The sequence below is a fragment of the Nyctereutes procyonoides genome, unplaced genomic scaffold, assembly GCF_905146905.1.
Source record: "Nyctereutes procyonoides isolate TBG_1078 unplaced genomic scaffold, NYPRO_anot_genome, whole genome shotgun sequence".
Lineage (NCBI taxonomy): Eukaryota > Metazoa > Chordata > Mammalia > Carnivora > Canidae > Nyctereutes > Nyctereutes procyonoides.
Window position 1 is genome coordinate 20,740,248 of NW_026575120.1, and position 14,973 is coordinate 20,755,220.

The following is a 14,973-nucleotide window of genomic DNA, read 5'->3' on the forward strand; positions in this document are numbered from 1 at the left end:
CTCGAGCCCCCCCCCAGGACCCCTGCAGCCCTGTCCAGGTTTTCAGGGGCAGAAGGCTCCTGGGAGGAGCTCCACAAGCCCCCTCCCACCCCGTCCCTGTCCCCTACGGACCCCTTGACGGTGTGGGGTGGGGTGGGGGGCGGCGGAGACTGCAGCAGAGCGCCTGGGGCCGCAGTGTCCTCCCCCCAACTTCTGCCCCGTGGCCGAGGACCCCACACCCCCAGACCCGGCTCCAGGCCCCTTTCTTACGGGCCCATGACATCCACATTAAAGAAAACTCCCTGTGGGCACCAGCCACGTCCCTGCGTGGGTCAGCGCGGGTGGACACCTGCCCAGGCGCCGAGCGGAGCAGGGCCGGGCTGGGCCGTGCGGTTCCGTCCCTCCGGCGGCGGCTGGGGCGGGGGGCAGTGCGGCCCCGGGCCTGGCGGGGCAGGGGTGCAAGCGGAGGGAGCCGAGGGCACAGGGGGGCGCCGAGGCCGCTCGGGGGCGCGGTGGGGGGGGGGGGGGGGGAACGCGGGGGGCGGGGCCCGGACGAGGCGGGGGCGGGGCCGGCGCGCGCGCGCTGCGGGGCCGGGGCGGGGCCGGGGCGGGGCCGGGGCGGGGCGCGGCGGGGCGGGGCGGGGCGGGGCCGGCGGCGCTGTCCGGTGCTGAAGCGGCGGCGGCGCGGGCAGAAGCGGGGAGGAGCGGTGCTCGGCAGAGTCGGTCCCGCCGCCCGCGCCGCCCGCGCCGCGCCGCGCCGCGCCGCCATGGACTGAGCGCCGCCCGCCGGGCCGCCGACATGGGGCCGCTGGTCGCGTTCCTGCTGCTGCTGCTGCTGCCGCCGCGCGCCGCGCCCGCGCCCGCGCCCCGAGCCCGGCCGCTTCCGGGGCTTCTCGGTGAGTGTCTGCGGGAGAGTGGGGTGTCCTGGGCGGGGGAGGGGCCTCTCGGCGAGGGGGGTCCGCGGCGGGGGAGGGGACGCCTGAGGGAGCGGACGGGGCGGGGTTGCTGGTTGCTGGGGGGGCCTTGGGCGCGAGGGGCCTCCCGGCGGGGGCGGCGCGGTGAGTGAGGGGCGAAGGGGGCAGCCGCGCCTCCCGGTGCTCGCCGCAGCGCCCTGCCTCAGTTTCCTCGCCGGCGCCCCACCCCGCGAGGATTTCCGCGGGGTCAGCCCCCGCGGGCGGCCGGGAGCCCCGGGGAGGCGCCGGGGCTGGTCTGGGGGCGGCGGGGCGGGGGGGCGGCGGGGCGGGGGCGGCGGGGCGGGGTCCGCGGGGGCTCCGGCCTGCGTGGTCAGCGCGTGACCTCTGCCGCCCCCAGCCTCGCCGCCAGACCGGGCGGCCCTTAGGCAGCGGGGCCGGGACAGGTCCGGGGGCCGCCCCCGTGCAGCTGACCACGGGCCTGGCGCTCCCCGCACCCTCCCCGAACCCCCCCCCGCACCCTCCCCGCACCCTCCCCGCACCCTCCCCGCACGCCCGCTTTGTGGAAACGAGGCGGAATGATGGGTGGTCGGTAGGCTTGGACAGGTCGGGGGCGGGCCGGGGCGTGCAGAGCGCGCGGGGCTTGGCGGCCCGGCTGCTCGGCTGCTCGGGCCTGGGCTGGCCCTTCCGGCTCCCGAACAAAGGCTGCGAGGAGAGCGCAGGCTGCGGGGCCGGGCTAACGCACACCAGTGCCCCGAAGGTCTGCCCTTCCTGGGGCCTGGCGGGCCGTGCGGGCCCAGCCAGAGGGCGAGCTGCTGATTGGAAGGGAGCCCCGCTGACCCCACACTGGGGCGCTGTTGTCAGTCCCGTGCCCCCTGAGGGCGCTGTACCAGCCGGGTCATTCTTTTGGGCGGGGGGGGGGGGGGGGGGGGGGAGGGGGGGGCGGAATCCAGGTCTCCAGGACCCTGCCCCAAACTGGGGAGGAAGGTTGGTGGGACCTGGTGTGAGAGCCTTGGGTCAGCTGGCCAGGTGCAGCGGCCTCAGGTCAGGGAGAACCAGGCTCAGTGGTGTCTTCTGGGAGGGTAGCTCTGTGGGGTTTGGGGGACCCCGTCCCTGACTCTTCTTTCTGTGTTAGAATTCCAGGTCAGAGCATTTTGCTTTAATCAGAGAGAGGAAGAAGGGAGAGGAGGCTGAGGGAGGGAGCTAAGGAAAACCCAGAATTGGAAGGCTCTCAAGAGAAGAAAATTAACCTATCATGGACGATATTGCACAACAAAGCAATGATATCTTGGCTCCAGGCTGCCTCATTTTCCCTCCGTGCTGATACTTCCAGGGAGTGTCCTGCATGTGGGCTCTGTTTGGGGCAGGTGGGCTCCATAGGTCTTTCGGGTCTGCTCAGGGGCTCCAGCTGGTGGGGTTAACCTGCTACTTTCCCACGTGATTGGAAGTGCCCTGGCAGTTCTTCAGAGAGCAAGCACTAGGTGTGGTCTTCCTGTGTGGGGATCCAACCTGGAGCGGCACGGAGCTTTGTGCACCCGTGTGAGGCCCCCACGTCCTATGCACCCAGAACGCGGCTCCCGTGTTCTCAGAATTCATGTACGGTCTCCAGAAAGTGCAGGGGGAGCCGCGATCACCCCTGGAAGGTATACGTCGCCATTGTTCTGTTCCGCAGCCTTTGGGATCTCGTCTGTGGTCACACTCAGTATGTTGGTCCAAATCACAATGCGATGCACAGTGACAGTGACCGGTCACCTGGAGGCCTTAGTCTTGGCCTCAGCCATGCCATTGGTACCCTGTTTATTCATTTAGCTCAAGTCAGTGCCTAGGGAACACGCCGTTCACAGAAACCTGACTTTCTGCTCCTGGCTTGCACCTAACCTAACTTGTAATGTTGTAGGTTAGAACAAGGGGTTCGATACCGCTGAGGCCTGAGACCAGGTCTTGCTGTACAGGCTGTCGTGACTGGAGCCAGACAGGGAAACCAGGATCAACAGTAGTAAGAGCGAGTTTGTTCTCTTTGTTCTGAGCCACATCCTGTGACACTGTGTTTGCACAGCAGCTCCTGGCAGCATCCCGGTGCCGTGGACTCCCCACCTTTGCCCTGTCGTCCGGGGTACCCTCCCCCGTAATCGCTTTAGCTCCCTGCTCGTGCCCATGCGTCCATGTCATTCTGGTGCAGGAGGCTTCTTTGTGACAATTTCCCATCCTTATCAGCCGCACGGGGTGGGAATTGTGGCATCTCCATTAGAGAGAAGATCTGATGTTGCTTCCAGTCAACATCCCATCGCTGTGTCAGGCCCTCGTCCAGGATAGCGGAGCGGTTTTGTTCCATCTTGGGGGCTCCTTGGCTCCCTCCCCTTGCCTTTCTCTGTGGTTTCAGGGCCTCCTTTTGGTCAGGTGTTCAGGAAGATGCACTTCTGATTCAAGTGTAGGCTGTTGGTCTTTAAGCCATGCTTCAGTCTTGGGAAGCCAGTTCGTGAACCAGCTCCAACAGCCCCTACACTCAAGAGCAATCCTATAAAAGACCCTTCTCTTGCTAAAGAAATAAAGGACCCTATTTGCCAAAGGACAGAGTCAACCTTTCATGCACATTTTTCTGGAAGAATCCGAAGTCAGAGGTCGCGGTGTCTCTGGCTTAGAGGAAGGTGTTTCGTTTGTGCCCCTGCGCCTGATTTGTCCCCGTGTATTTGTCACTCCCAGTGAGTCCCCTCAGAGCTGGGGAGGGGGCAGGAAGGAGCAGGAGGCTTGCTCTGGGAACTAGATAGTGAGATTGTTTACTTGAAATCAAAGTACCCTTGCTGCTGCCAGAGCACCCATCCACTTTGTGTCCTTGGGTCCATGGCTCTTGATTCTGTGGTGTGTGTGGTGAGGAGTAGCCCTCCCCTCCCCTAGAGCACCCCCTTTTCTGGCTGCGAGCCATCTTTGCCTGCTCTGTCCCCTGCTCTGGCTCCTCCAGCATCCGTAGCTCCTGTCCCCATGCAGAAGGGAACCCGGGCTTCTGTGGAAGGGAGCTGGCAGACCACGGGCTTCTGCAGGGCCAGGTGCATTGAGTGCTGCCCTCTCCCGCGTCCAGAGATGCAGTTGCACGTGTCAGACTCTGGAGGAACGTGCAGGGAATAAAGGAGGTTTTGAGATGGCTTCCTCTCAGCCAAGCTGTGCATCCCTGCATCTTGCAGCTCTTCTTTAAGAAGCCACTCTGCGTTTGTACCTGGTTCCCAGGACCTTGTCCTGGTGTGCACCAAGTAGTCCAATTTTTGGTAGTTGGCTTTATGGCCTCTTCTGTGGTGGTGCCAGGCCCTGTGGCGTGTGTGTGCAGAACCTGCGTAGGCCCTAAATGTGCAGACCTGTTGGGTCTCTGGCTCCCGTGCAGAAGGGTAAACCCACGGTCAGGCTGGGGTGTGTAGCCAGGCCCTCGCTGGGGAGCTTGACAGCTGACAGCAGTCACTGTTTCCTTTACGTGATAATAATTGCTGAATTCTCATTTTATTTTGATCTCCTTTTGTCTTCTTCTTCTTCTTCAAGATTTCATTTATTCATGACAGAGAGAGAGAGAGGCAGAGACACAGGCAGAGAAAGAGGGAGAGAAGCAGACTCCATGCAGGGAGCCTGACGTGGGACTTGATCCCTGGTCTCCAGGATCACACCCCTGGTGGAAGGCAGCACTAAACTGCTGGGCCACTGGGGCTGCCCGCCCCCTTCTTTTTTAAGGCAGGCAGTATTACCTAAATTGAGAATGCAGTGATTTTCCCCCCTTTTTAAAATTTTTTTTAAAAGTCAGGAATATGCGTTGAGGAAGAGGAGAAGTTTGAAAGAAGGATGGGCTTAGCTGAGTGGTCCTTGTACATGGTGTTATTTTTTTTTTAAATTTTATTTATTTATGATAGTCACACACACAGAGAGAGAGAGAGAGAGGCAGAGACACAGGCAGAGGGAGAAGCAGGCTCCATGCACCGGGAGCCCGACGTGGGACTCGATCCCGGGGCTCCAGGATCGCACCCTGGGCCAAAGGCAGGCGCCAAACCGCTGCACCACCCAGGGATCCCTGTACATGGTGTTATTAAGAAATGTTTCTGTTGGGGCGCCTGGGGGGCTCAGTGGGTGATCCCGGGGTCTTGCTCCATGGGGAGCCTGCTGGCCTGCCTCTCCTTCTGCTCCCTCCTCCCCATGCTCACTTTGTTCTCTTTCCCTCAAATAAATAAATAAATAAATAAATCTTAAAGCAAAACAAAACAAAACAAAACAAAGGTTTATATGACCATGATCTCTTGGAACATTACATTAGAATATCAAAATTCCTGATGAAAAAGGTGTTTGTGACTAGATGTAACCCAAACTAAAAATAACCCTTTGGCTGAGGGTGGCATATATTTAAGATACTCTGGATATATGTACATACTGCGAGTTCAAGGATTCTTTTATGTGTGGAGAGGCAAAAACCAAAACATAAAAACCTTAAGAAATGGGCAGAAAGGGTCTGAATTCAGATGTATCCTAGTAGACGCAGGCCCAGAGAGGCTCACTTCACAAGAACCTGTCTTATCGTTACTGACAAGATGTTCCGTTTCCTGAGAGAGCAAACAGCTGAATCCATAGCAGATAACTCTCTGCTCCACATAAAAGCACCTGGCAGCTGTTTCCACATTAGTCTAAATTGACCTTCATGAATATGAACCCAGCTGGACTTGTTTTTTTTTTTTTTTTTTTTTTTTAAGTTTGGTTGATAGGGGGCCAGAAAAGCCAAGAAGCAGAAAATAACCCCAGGCACTTTTCTGGTGGCTGGAAACAGTTACTTGTTGAAGGAAGAAGGAAGTTTTTTTCTTTTACTTCATGCTGTCTCCAGCAGGTTGGCCACAAGCGCTATCTAAATATTTAGGGCAGGAAGTGAAAGGGGGTGCGGTTCTCTTGGAAACACCTCTGTTCACTTGTTCAGTGAGTCTTTTGTTTGTTAGTGGCTTCTGGCTAATGAGTGGACACGCCCCTGTAAGTGGAGGGCTCTGAACTTTGGACAGAGGGGCGGGGGCAGCTGATGTGTTTCTGTCCTTCTATAAAGCGATTGTTGTGTGTGCGCGATGTGAAGAAATAAGTAAGCTCGGTGACCATCGCTTGGCCTCACGTCTGCAGGAGGAGGTGGAAAACAGGGTGCTGTGGCTCTTTCCTCTGTTCCCCCAGCTCCTGCCCATGGTTCAGAAACTGCAGGGATGCTCCCTGTCAAGACATGGGGCTGTGAGGGCCGTGGAATGGGCGGGGGTGGAGGGGGTGGGGAGGGGTTAGTCAGCAAACAGATTGGGGGCACTTCCTCTTTTTATTTTATTTTGTTTTTCACTTTCTCTTTTTACATTTAATTAGAAGTGAATTAGTATAGTGAAATGGAGCTTTTTGTTTTGGTGGATTGTTCCAGATATAGATTCTGACGGCAGGCGATAGAACAGCCCCTTCCGGCCAGCGTGGCTCTATGCTCTCTCCCTTTGTGGGGACAGCCTGCCCTGTCCCTTGAGCCCCTGGCAACGTCTGGAACCCTCCACGTGCCATCACAGGTTCTTGCCAGAAACACCCCGATAAGTGGGCATTTGCATCTTCCGTTTTACAGATGGAAAGACTGAGGCTTGTGGTGGCCCAGCAGAGTGCCGTGAGACACTTGGTGCTGGGATTGGACCCTGGGCCCCGAGTCTCCTCCTTGCAGCGGGCAACCCCAGGATGAGGCAGGGATGGCCCTGGGATGCAGAGCCCGGCAGGAGGGACTTGTGCACTCTTGCAGCAATGTGTCTCTGTAATGCCACGGGGACAGGAAGGTCTCCCTCTTACTGCTGCCGGGTCAGAGGGGTTTCCACTTGTCAGGTTGCCTTTCCGAAGGAACTTCAGGGCCCGGGGGCTCTGTGGGCCTGTTGGACAGAATTTGAAATTGCTCTTTGGTCCAGAGTGGCGGGGCTGGGCTGGGCTGACTCTCTGGCTTGGCTGTTGCCTCTTGCTCCAGATGTCAAGTTCCAGGACTTGGTTGGCCTCTCTGAGGGAGGCTTGATGGTCAGATATGGAAACTGGATTTTGGATGCCGTTGGCCTCCCCTGGGGCAGGAGTGCAGGGGCCACCGTAGTGTTCGCGGCCTTGTGTGCTCATGGGTTTCCTTGTCTCCGCCAGTCATCCGTGTGGTAATACGACACTGGGAAGCAGACCTGTGACAAGAAGAAGCCTGCTTCAGACAAAGGGGTGAGGGAGGGGTTGTTCTCATGAGAAAACTGTACGCAGAGAGTCCACCTGAGCTGGACATCGAGTGGCGCCCAAGCCAGGGAGACCTTCAGCCACTCCGTACTTTCCAAGGCATCTGGTAGAGGAAGGAACAGGATTCCTGCGCACTGCCCCGCCCCTCCCGCCCTGCACACGGCGTTCTGTGTCCCCGTGTGTCCTGAAGGGCCTTTAGGCTCTGACGCAATGTCTATACATGAGGTACAAAGGGTGTTTGGAAATGGTTTGTTTGGTGGAGGGGATTTTCAGAAGGAAGGCCGACCTGGTTTCCAAAAGGAGAAGGACTTCGTGTTAATGGCGCGAGTCGGTTCTGAGTCCAGCAGCGAAATACGGTCAACTTGTCAGGGGACAGAGCTGCCAAGAAAACTGGCCACGTGAAGCTGATGCTTTTCCATTTGGGGCAGTGGCTTCAAGGCAGTGCAGAGTGGTGGTTACGCTGAGGTAGGGCCAGAAGCTGGCGCGGTGAGTCGCGTGTTCCCTGACACAGCCCGTGTTTAGTGGTGGCAGGCGAGGCACCAGCGGGAGCTTAGTGCTCAGGGCCACGCAGGGAGTGGGGTCCAGCCTGAGGAGGGGCATGGCACCGTCCGTCCGTGCGCCTTCCCCCCCGCAGGCACATTCTCTCCTGCAGAAGCTCACGTGCTTTTACCAAAATAGACCGCGCGACTTCCTCAGTCTCTCTGCATTTTTTGCCTAAAAACAGGTCTAGGTTAAGGTCACTAGTCTCCCGTCTAAGTGTTGTATGAGCAGCATGTGGATCGGCTTATAAGTCCACATGGGAGATACCGAGGATGGGTGTCCGTCAGTGTGACCAAGCCTCACCGTGTTCCCGTCCTTGATTCCGTGAAATAACAAACACGGAAAGGAAACAGGTGATTTCTGAAAACATGGTGGGGATGAGTGGATATGGGTCCAGAACACAAATTAAATGATAAAAGATAATGTTTCCATGCAGCACGTTGGCAGACTGAGGGGTTGCTTGTCTTCCCAATCTGGTAGTCCTCACAGTTTGCACTTAAGTTAGAGGTCAAGGGGGAAAAGTCAAGGGGAAAGAAAGGACTTCACCTGTAATTTTTCTGAATTTATACCATGTGCAAAGTACCGAATTCTTCATGTTTTTGAGAGGATTCTATGAGATGGTGCAGAGTCCTTGGTAATGGCAGGCCCAGCTGTTACTATTCTTGCAGGTTCCATTTTTTTTTTCCAGTTAACGTTGGAGTTTGGTGGCCACACAGGGTGGAATATTGTTATTATTGAAAATATTAGTACTGTGGTGAGTCCGAGTCTCAGCTAAATTGACTATTGAGATTTTTTAAAGCATTACCAGTACACTTTATTTTTTAAAAAGATCTATTTATTTTAGAGAGAGAGTGTGCATGTGCACACCTGGGGTGTGGGGGTGAGCGAGAGCCAGAGGGAGAGGCAGAGACTCCCAAGCAGACTCCCCACTGAACTCAGGGCTCGATCTCATGACCCTGAGGTCATGACCTGAGCTGAAATAGAGTTGGGTGCTCAACTGACTGAGCCCCTCCCCGCCCTGTGCCCCACCACTGTTACATTTTATTTTTTTTTTATTTTTTATTTTTTTAAATTTTTATTTATTTATGATAGTCACACAGTGAGAGAGAGAGAGGCAGAGACACAGGCAGAGGGAGAAGCAGGTTCCATGCACCGGGAGCCTGACGTGGGATTCGATCCCGGGTCTCCAGGATCGCGCCCTGGGCCAAAGGCAAGCGCCAAACCGCTGCGCCACCCAGGGATCCCTACATTTTAAATAGTAATATCATTTAGGTTTTTTGATAAGCATGTTTAAATAGCTAAACAGTTTGGGGGCAGACCTGATCATGTTGTAATGAGCATGACCAGTGGTGAGAGCACCTTCTAGCATTTATTTCACATCATCCCTTCAAATAGCAGAAAGCCCTTGAATAAAGGAACCAGCTTGAATGGTATGTGTGCATTTTTCTTACATGTTTGAGTGGAAACTAGAGTAAAAACTGTGTGTACTCCCTCAGGTACACTAGAATTTGCTTTTAAAATATTATGTAATATTTGATAAGTGCAAAAATCAAAGTACTTCTTTAGTATATTTGATGCATTTAGGTTGCATTGTTTTTAGATGTTTGGATTTTTGTCTTATCACCGAGGCATGAAAAATATTGGGACTCACGTGGTCTTGTAAAAGCATCGAGGGTCACACCGGAGGGTCCCGCTGTGGTGTGCGTATCTACCTCCCACAGCCGGGGACAGCAGGTGCACACAGTGAGGGGGAGACCCCAACAGCATCCCCTGCCCTGGAGCCCCCGTGGGGGACAGCAGGTAGTACTGTGAGGGGAAGACTCTGATGGTGTCCCCTTCCCGGGAGCCCCCGCGGGGGACAGCAGGTGCATACTGTGAGGAGGAGACCCCAATAGTGTCCCCTGCCCCGGAGCCCCTGCGGGGAACAGCAGGTGCACTGTGAGGGGGAGCCCCTGTGGGGGACAGCAGGTGTGCACTGTGAGGAGGAGACCCCAATGGCGTCCCCTGCCCTGGAGCTCCTGCAGGGGACAGCAGGTGCCCCCACTGTGAAGGGGAGACACTGACAGCATCCCCTGTTCCTGGAGCCCCCCACGGGGCACAGCAGGTGCACACTGTGAGGGAGAGGCCCCGATGGCGTCCCTGGAACAGTGTGAGGGCTGAGTCTTCTCTTGCCCCACGCAGGCCTCCCAGGTCTGCACGGTCTGTACTGCTACCCGAGGCCTTGGGGGGTGAGGACGAGCTCAGCTGTGCCCTGGGCTCTTCCAGAAGAGGCTGTGGTGGCCACAGGGGTGGCGTCCCAGGGGTGGGCCAGCGCCTCTGGGGGCTCAGACTCTGGAAGCTTCTCTCTCCATGGGCCCTGGGCTTGGATGTTGTGGTTTGAGGCTCAGCTGTGGGCCTGCCAACCGAGTTCCCCTCCGCAAGTGCTCTGACTTCTCAGGCGGCCTTGGTGGTGTCCAGCATCCGCCACCCCCTGCTGTGTGTCCCGCCCTGCCTGTCCCTGCACCTGGGGCCACTTCCCCCCTCCCCTGTTAATGCGGCCCTGCTGCCTGCCCAGGGTGCAGCCGGGGGTGAGTCTCGTGGGCTCAAGGTTGGGCTGGCCTGTGGGATGGCTGGGGGGGCCCATGGTTTGGGTTGTTACCATCCCGTGCGCCCTTTGACCTGCCTGGGGCTGCTCATAGTCCTGGGGAAGGTCGTGGCCTCTGGGGCTGGGCCTTATTCCATCATTTGCTCCCTGTATTTACTGGGCTCTTCCCCGCAGCCTCTCTCTCAGAGAAAAGATGAGCAAAGGCTGTTTCCCTGCTCCTCTGGCCTTTGTGAGGTTCCCTGGATGTTTGTAGGCCACCAAGGAGGCTGGGAGTGAGCCACGGGTGCCTAACACCTGGGCGCCACTCTGCTCCTGCATGACCACAGCCTTTACATCCATGTGCAAGGGATGGTGCACTTGTGTTTTGTTACTGTTGGTGAACTTCTGTCATGTGCAGCTTGTGTCTGCAGCACCTGAGTCCCCAGACTCAGGCTGCCTGAGTCTCCTGGCAGGAGTACCTGTGGGAGGAAGTGAGCAGAGGTGCCAGTGAGGTGCATGGGTTGGGGGCGACCGGGGCAGCCCCACGAAAGCCTCATGCTGGGGGGCCAGGCTCTGGGACCTGCCCAGAAAGAACCGCCAGATTCTGAGCCCCAAGGACCTGTTAATGTCTGTTTTAGTTCCTGTGGCCTAGAAAACGCTTCAGCAGAGGGCTTTGTAACAATTGAGCTGGAAAAGGAAAACTATGATGTCAGAAGGAAAACGGTGCAGAGGCTGAACTGCCTCCTCCAGTGGACCCTGTCCGGCAGGGTGCTCAGGCACGATGGCTGGCTTCTCCTCGGGGTCACTGAGCACATCTTCTTGGCAGCGACCATGCCGGGCCTCGGGTCTCCTGTTTGCTTGTTTTGTTTGGAGCAAGAAGCAGGGACTTCAAGAGAGCTTAGTAAGTGTGGATGTTCAAAACCCAGCTCTTTTTTTTTTTTTTTTGTATATTTTTTTACTGGAGTTCGATTTGCCAACATATAGTGTAGCCTCCAGTGCTCATCCCGTCAAGTGCCCCCCTCAGTGCCTGTCACCTAGTCACCCCATCCTGCCGCCCACCTCCCCTTCCACTCTCCCTTGTTCGTTTCCCCGAGTTAGGAGTCTCTCATGTTTTATCTCCCTCACTGACATTTCCCACTCATTTTCTCTCTTTTCCTCTTTATTCCCTTTCACTATCTTTTTTAATATTCCCCAAATGAATGAAACCATATAATGTTTGTCTTTCTCTGATTGACTTATTTCACTCAGTATAATACTCTCCAGTTCTACAGAGGATGCTGTTTAACATGAAGTTCTAATTGCTCGGAGTCTAAACAGAGGGAAGCATTCTGACCACTTGAATAAAGAAACCTTTCATTTTTTTTTTAAAGAATGACTGTTTTACTTTAGAGAGAGTGAGGGAGTGAGCCTGAGTGGGAGGCACAGAGGGAGAGAGAATCTCCAGCTGACGTCATGCTAAGTGGGGAGCCTGACACAGGGCTGGATCTCACAACCTGACATCACAGCCTGAGCCCTGAGCCAGAGGCAGGCACTTACTCGACTGTGCCACTAGGCGCCCCAAGAAACCTTTTTAAGTAGAAATATTATTTTTCAGAATAAAGATTAGACTTTTAGTTTAGCCCCCTAAGAAGCGAGATCTACTTCTTTTCTTTTTTTTTTTAAAGATTTTATTTATTTATTTATTCATGAGAGACACACAGAGAGAGGCAGAGACACAGGCAGAGGGAGAAGCAGGCTTCCTGAAGGGAGCCTGATGTGGGACACGATCCCATGACCTGAGGCAAAGGCGGCAGATGCTCAACCACTGACCCAGGCGTCCCTTATTTTCTAATTTCTATGACAATTTCCAATAATTGTCTCTTTCTCACATACAGTGAACTTATATTTTCATTTATTGTTGTCATCGAGGATGGGGGTTCACGTGTGCAGATCGAGTAACTAGAAATGAGTAAGGTATGTTGCTGGTTGCTGGAAACTATCATTCATACATGGAAAGCCAACGTCTAGGAGGATGGACCAAGGCAATATCCAAAGAACACTCTGGGAATATGAATAATTACTGGTAAAAAGCATTCAGACAAAAGAGGACCAAATGTTAGCGACGACATGAGATCTTGCTTCATTATGTGTATTTTGTCTTTTTGGGAAGTAAGATGCAGTTCTGAAAGAACATCTTGATTTGGTGCTATTCTGAGAAGATAAAAATGTGCAATCAGGCTGAAAATTTGGGTATTTATATAGATATGCATGTTCTCATTTTTCAAAGGTTTTGAGGGATTAAAATATCATTGTGAAACCTATTTTAGGATAGTATCAGTGCATTAATGAAGAAGTCATTAGTTAAAAAGTGATGTTTTTGGTCTCAATACTGTTGAAGAGTATACAGTATTTGTTGAATAATTAAATATTCTTCATAAGAACTGTGAAAGAACACCAGACATCTGGGGTAGATTTAAAGTCAAGCACGGTAGAAAAAATAATGTTCTAGACTGTTAGAGGCGATCTTACATAAACTAACATGTCTCACAAAGATTGTGATTAAACGGGTACTCACTCCAAAATCAGAACCTTATTTTGAAAGACTCTCCCTGGGTCTGGATGTATTGTTATTGTGTTCCTGTGGTTGTAGTTCCTCCAGAATTATCAAAAGACGCTGCTGCTTCTCCATGTCAAATAAGTGAATGCTGGAAGGAAGGACAGGTTCTGAAGAAGGGACAGAGGGTTGTTCTGACTTGCAGCCTGGAGGATATGCAGGTGGGGAAGCTGGTGGTGTCATGCTGTCATCTACTATCTCAAGTCACGAGATGCTGTTAGAACAGTGCCTACTACTGATGATAATATAGACAAATCCACATTTGGAAAAGTCTGGAGGATGATTTATGATCTTTTTAGCCACCTTCTGTTTGGGTCTAATTAAGTTTGCTCTGCTTTTGACCTCAGCGTGTGACTAGGAGAAGAAGATCACCCCACCGTCTGTGTCTGTGGTCGTCAGCCACGCGTCATCTCTTTGCAAGAATCCGTTCGAATCTCTGCTGCATATCGAGTTAGTTAATATGGGTCCTCTGGTCCGTTTTGGCCTCACCAGGCACAAGGCAGTACAAGGAGCTGCTGTGCATTGTGAGGACCAGAGGAGGGGCTTCTCTCCTCCTTCACCAGACCTCAGGGGACCTCCTAAGGCTGTGGGTTAGTAGACACACATATCGAGTGTGCTTAACGATGAATCGGTGTTGAGATGGGCTTATCCCAATACATACACTCATTGACTCTGCTGAATAAGTAAAACAATCACAGACTTTTACTTATTTTTTATTTTTTAATTTTTTAAAAGACTTTTAAAATTTATTTATTCATGAGAGATACAGAGAGGGGCAGAGACACAGGCAGAGGGAGAAGCAGGCCCCTCACAGGGAGTCCGATGTGGGACTCCCTCCCAGAACCCTGGGATCACCACATGAGCCAAACGCAGATGCCCAACTGCTGAGCCACACAGGCATCCCAATCACAGACTTTTAGAGCTGGAAAAGGTCTTCTGGTCTGGTGTCAGCAAGTTATCAGTACGAAGTGAGGAGATTCAGATTGAGGGACGCCAAGGTCGGGCGGCCTCCCAGACTGACCCAGACAGAGGGACCGAGCAGGGACATCTTCATGTGACAAACGAATGTGCTGGGTGTGGGGAGCCCTGGCTACAGTCAGGAAGGTGGCCTCATGATTCTTTAGGGCCCCTCTGGTTCCTCTATGGTCAGACTCTGTTTTCAAAAGTGATACTGAGAAATGACTATCGTCACAAATAACATTATCTTATCTTGAAAATGTCTTAACTGTATCTGGCCTCATCAGCACTAAAAGCTGATGTTTACTTTTTAAAAAGTTTTTTCATTCATATTTTATTTATTTATTTGAGAGGGAGACAGAGCACGAGTGGGGGAGGTGCAGAGGGACCAGCAGGCACCCCCACTGAGCCTGAGGCCTGACACGGACCCGAACTCAGGACCCTGAGGTCATGACCTGTGCCGAAGGCAGAGGCTGTGCCTACTGTGCCCCCCAGGCACCCTGAAGGCTACTGTTTTCTGCATTTCTAGGGCACAGATTCCCTTTCTCATCCCCTAGCCCATTTCTCTGTACACGAGCATAAAATGTCAGGGAAACATGACGGAATGTTGGTTATCCGTTGAGGCATCTGTACCAGGAGCATTCATTCATTCATTCCTGTCCCGTGTTTTTATAAAGCTAAGATGAGGGCAGGAAATACATTCCCGGATATAAACATCAGATTTCCTTTTTTTTTTTTTTTTTTTTTTACTCTTTGAACTTTATTTTATTTAAAAAAATTGTTTTATTGGAGTTCATTTTGTCAACATTTAGCATAGCACCCAGTGCTCATCCCACCAAGTGCTCCCCTCAGTGCCCGTCACCCAGTCACCCTCACCCCCCGCCCACCTCCTCTTCCACTACCCCTTGTTCATTTCCAAGAATTAGGTGTCTCTCATGTTTTTTCACCCTCACTGATATTTTCACTCATTTTTCTCTCCTTTCCCCTTTATTCCCTTTCACTAATTTTTATATTCTTTGAATGAATGAGACCATATAATGTTTGTCCTTTTCCAATTGACTTATTTCACTCAGCATAATACCCTCTAGTTCCATCCATGTCGAAGCAAATGGTGAGTATCTGTCGTTTCTAATGGCTGAGTAGTATTCTATTGTATACATAGACCACATCTTCTTTATCCATTCATTTTTCGATGGACACCGAGGCTCCTTCCACAG

General features: G+C 53.5%; 1 protein-coding gene across 1 annotated transcript in view; it reads left to right on the forward strand.

Annotated features, from left to right (window-relative positions):
- The first annotated feature begins 759 nt into the window (after window positions 1-759).
- Window positions 760-14,973, forward strand: part of PTPRN2 (protein tyrosine phosphatase receptor type N2) — a 720,648-nt gene continuing 706,434 nt past the window's right edge. The window contains exon 1 of the mRNA XM_055335454.1: window positions 760-875. Coding sequence (XP_055191429.1) covers window positions 779-875 — 97 coding nt within the window. The 5' untranslated portion in view covers window positions 760-778. The remainder of the gene's footprint in view (window positions 876-14,973) is intronic.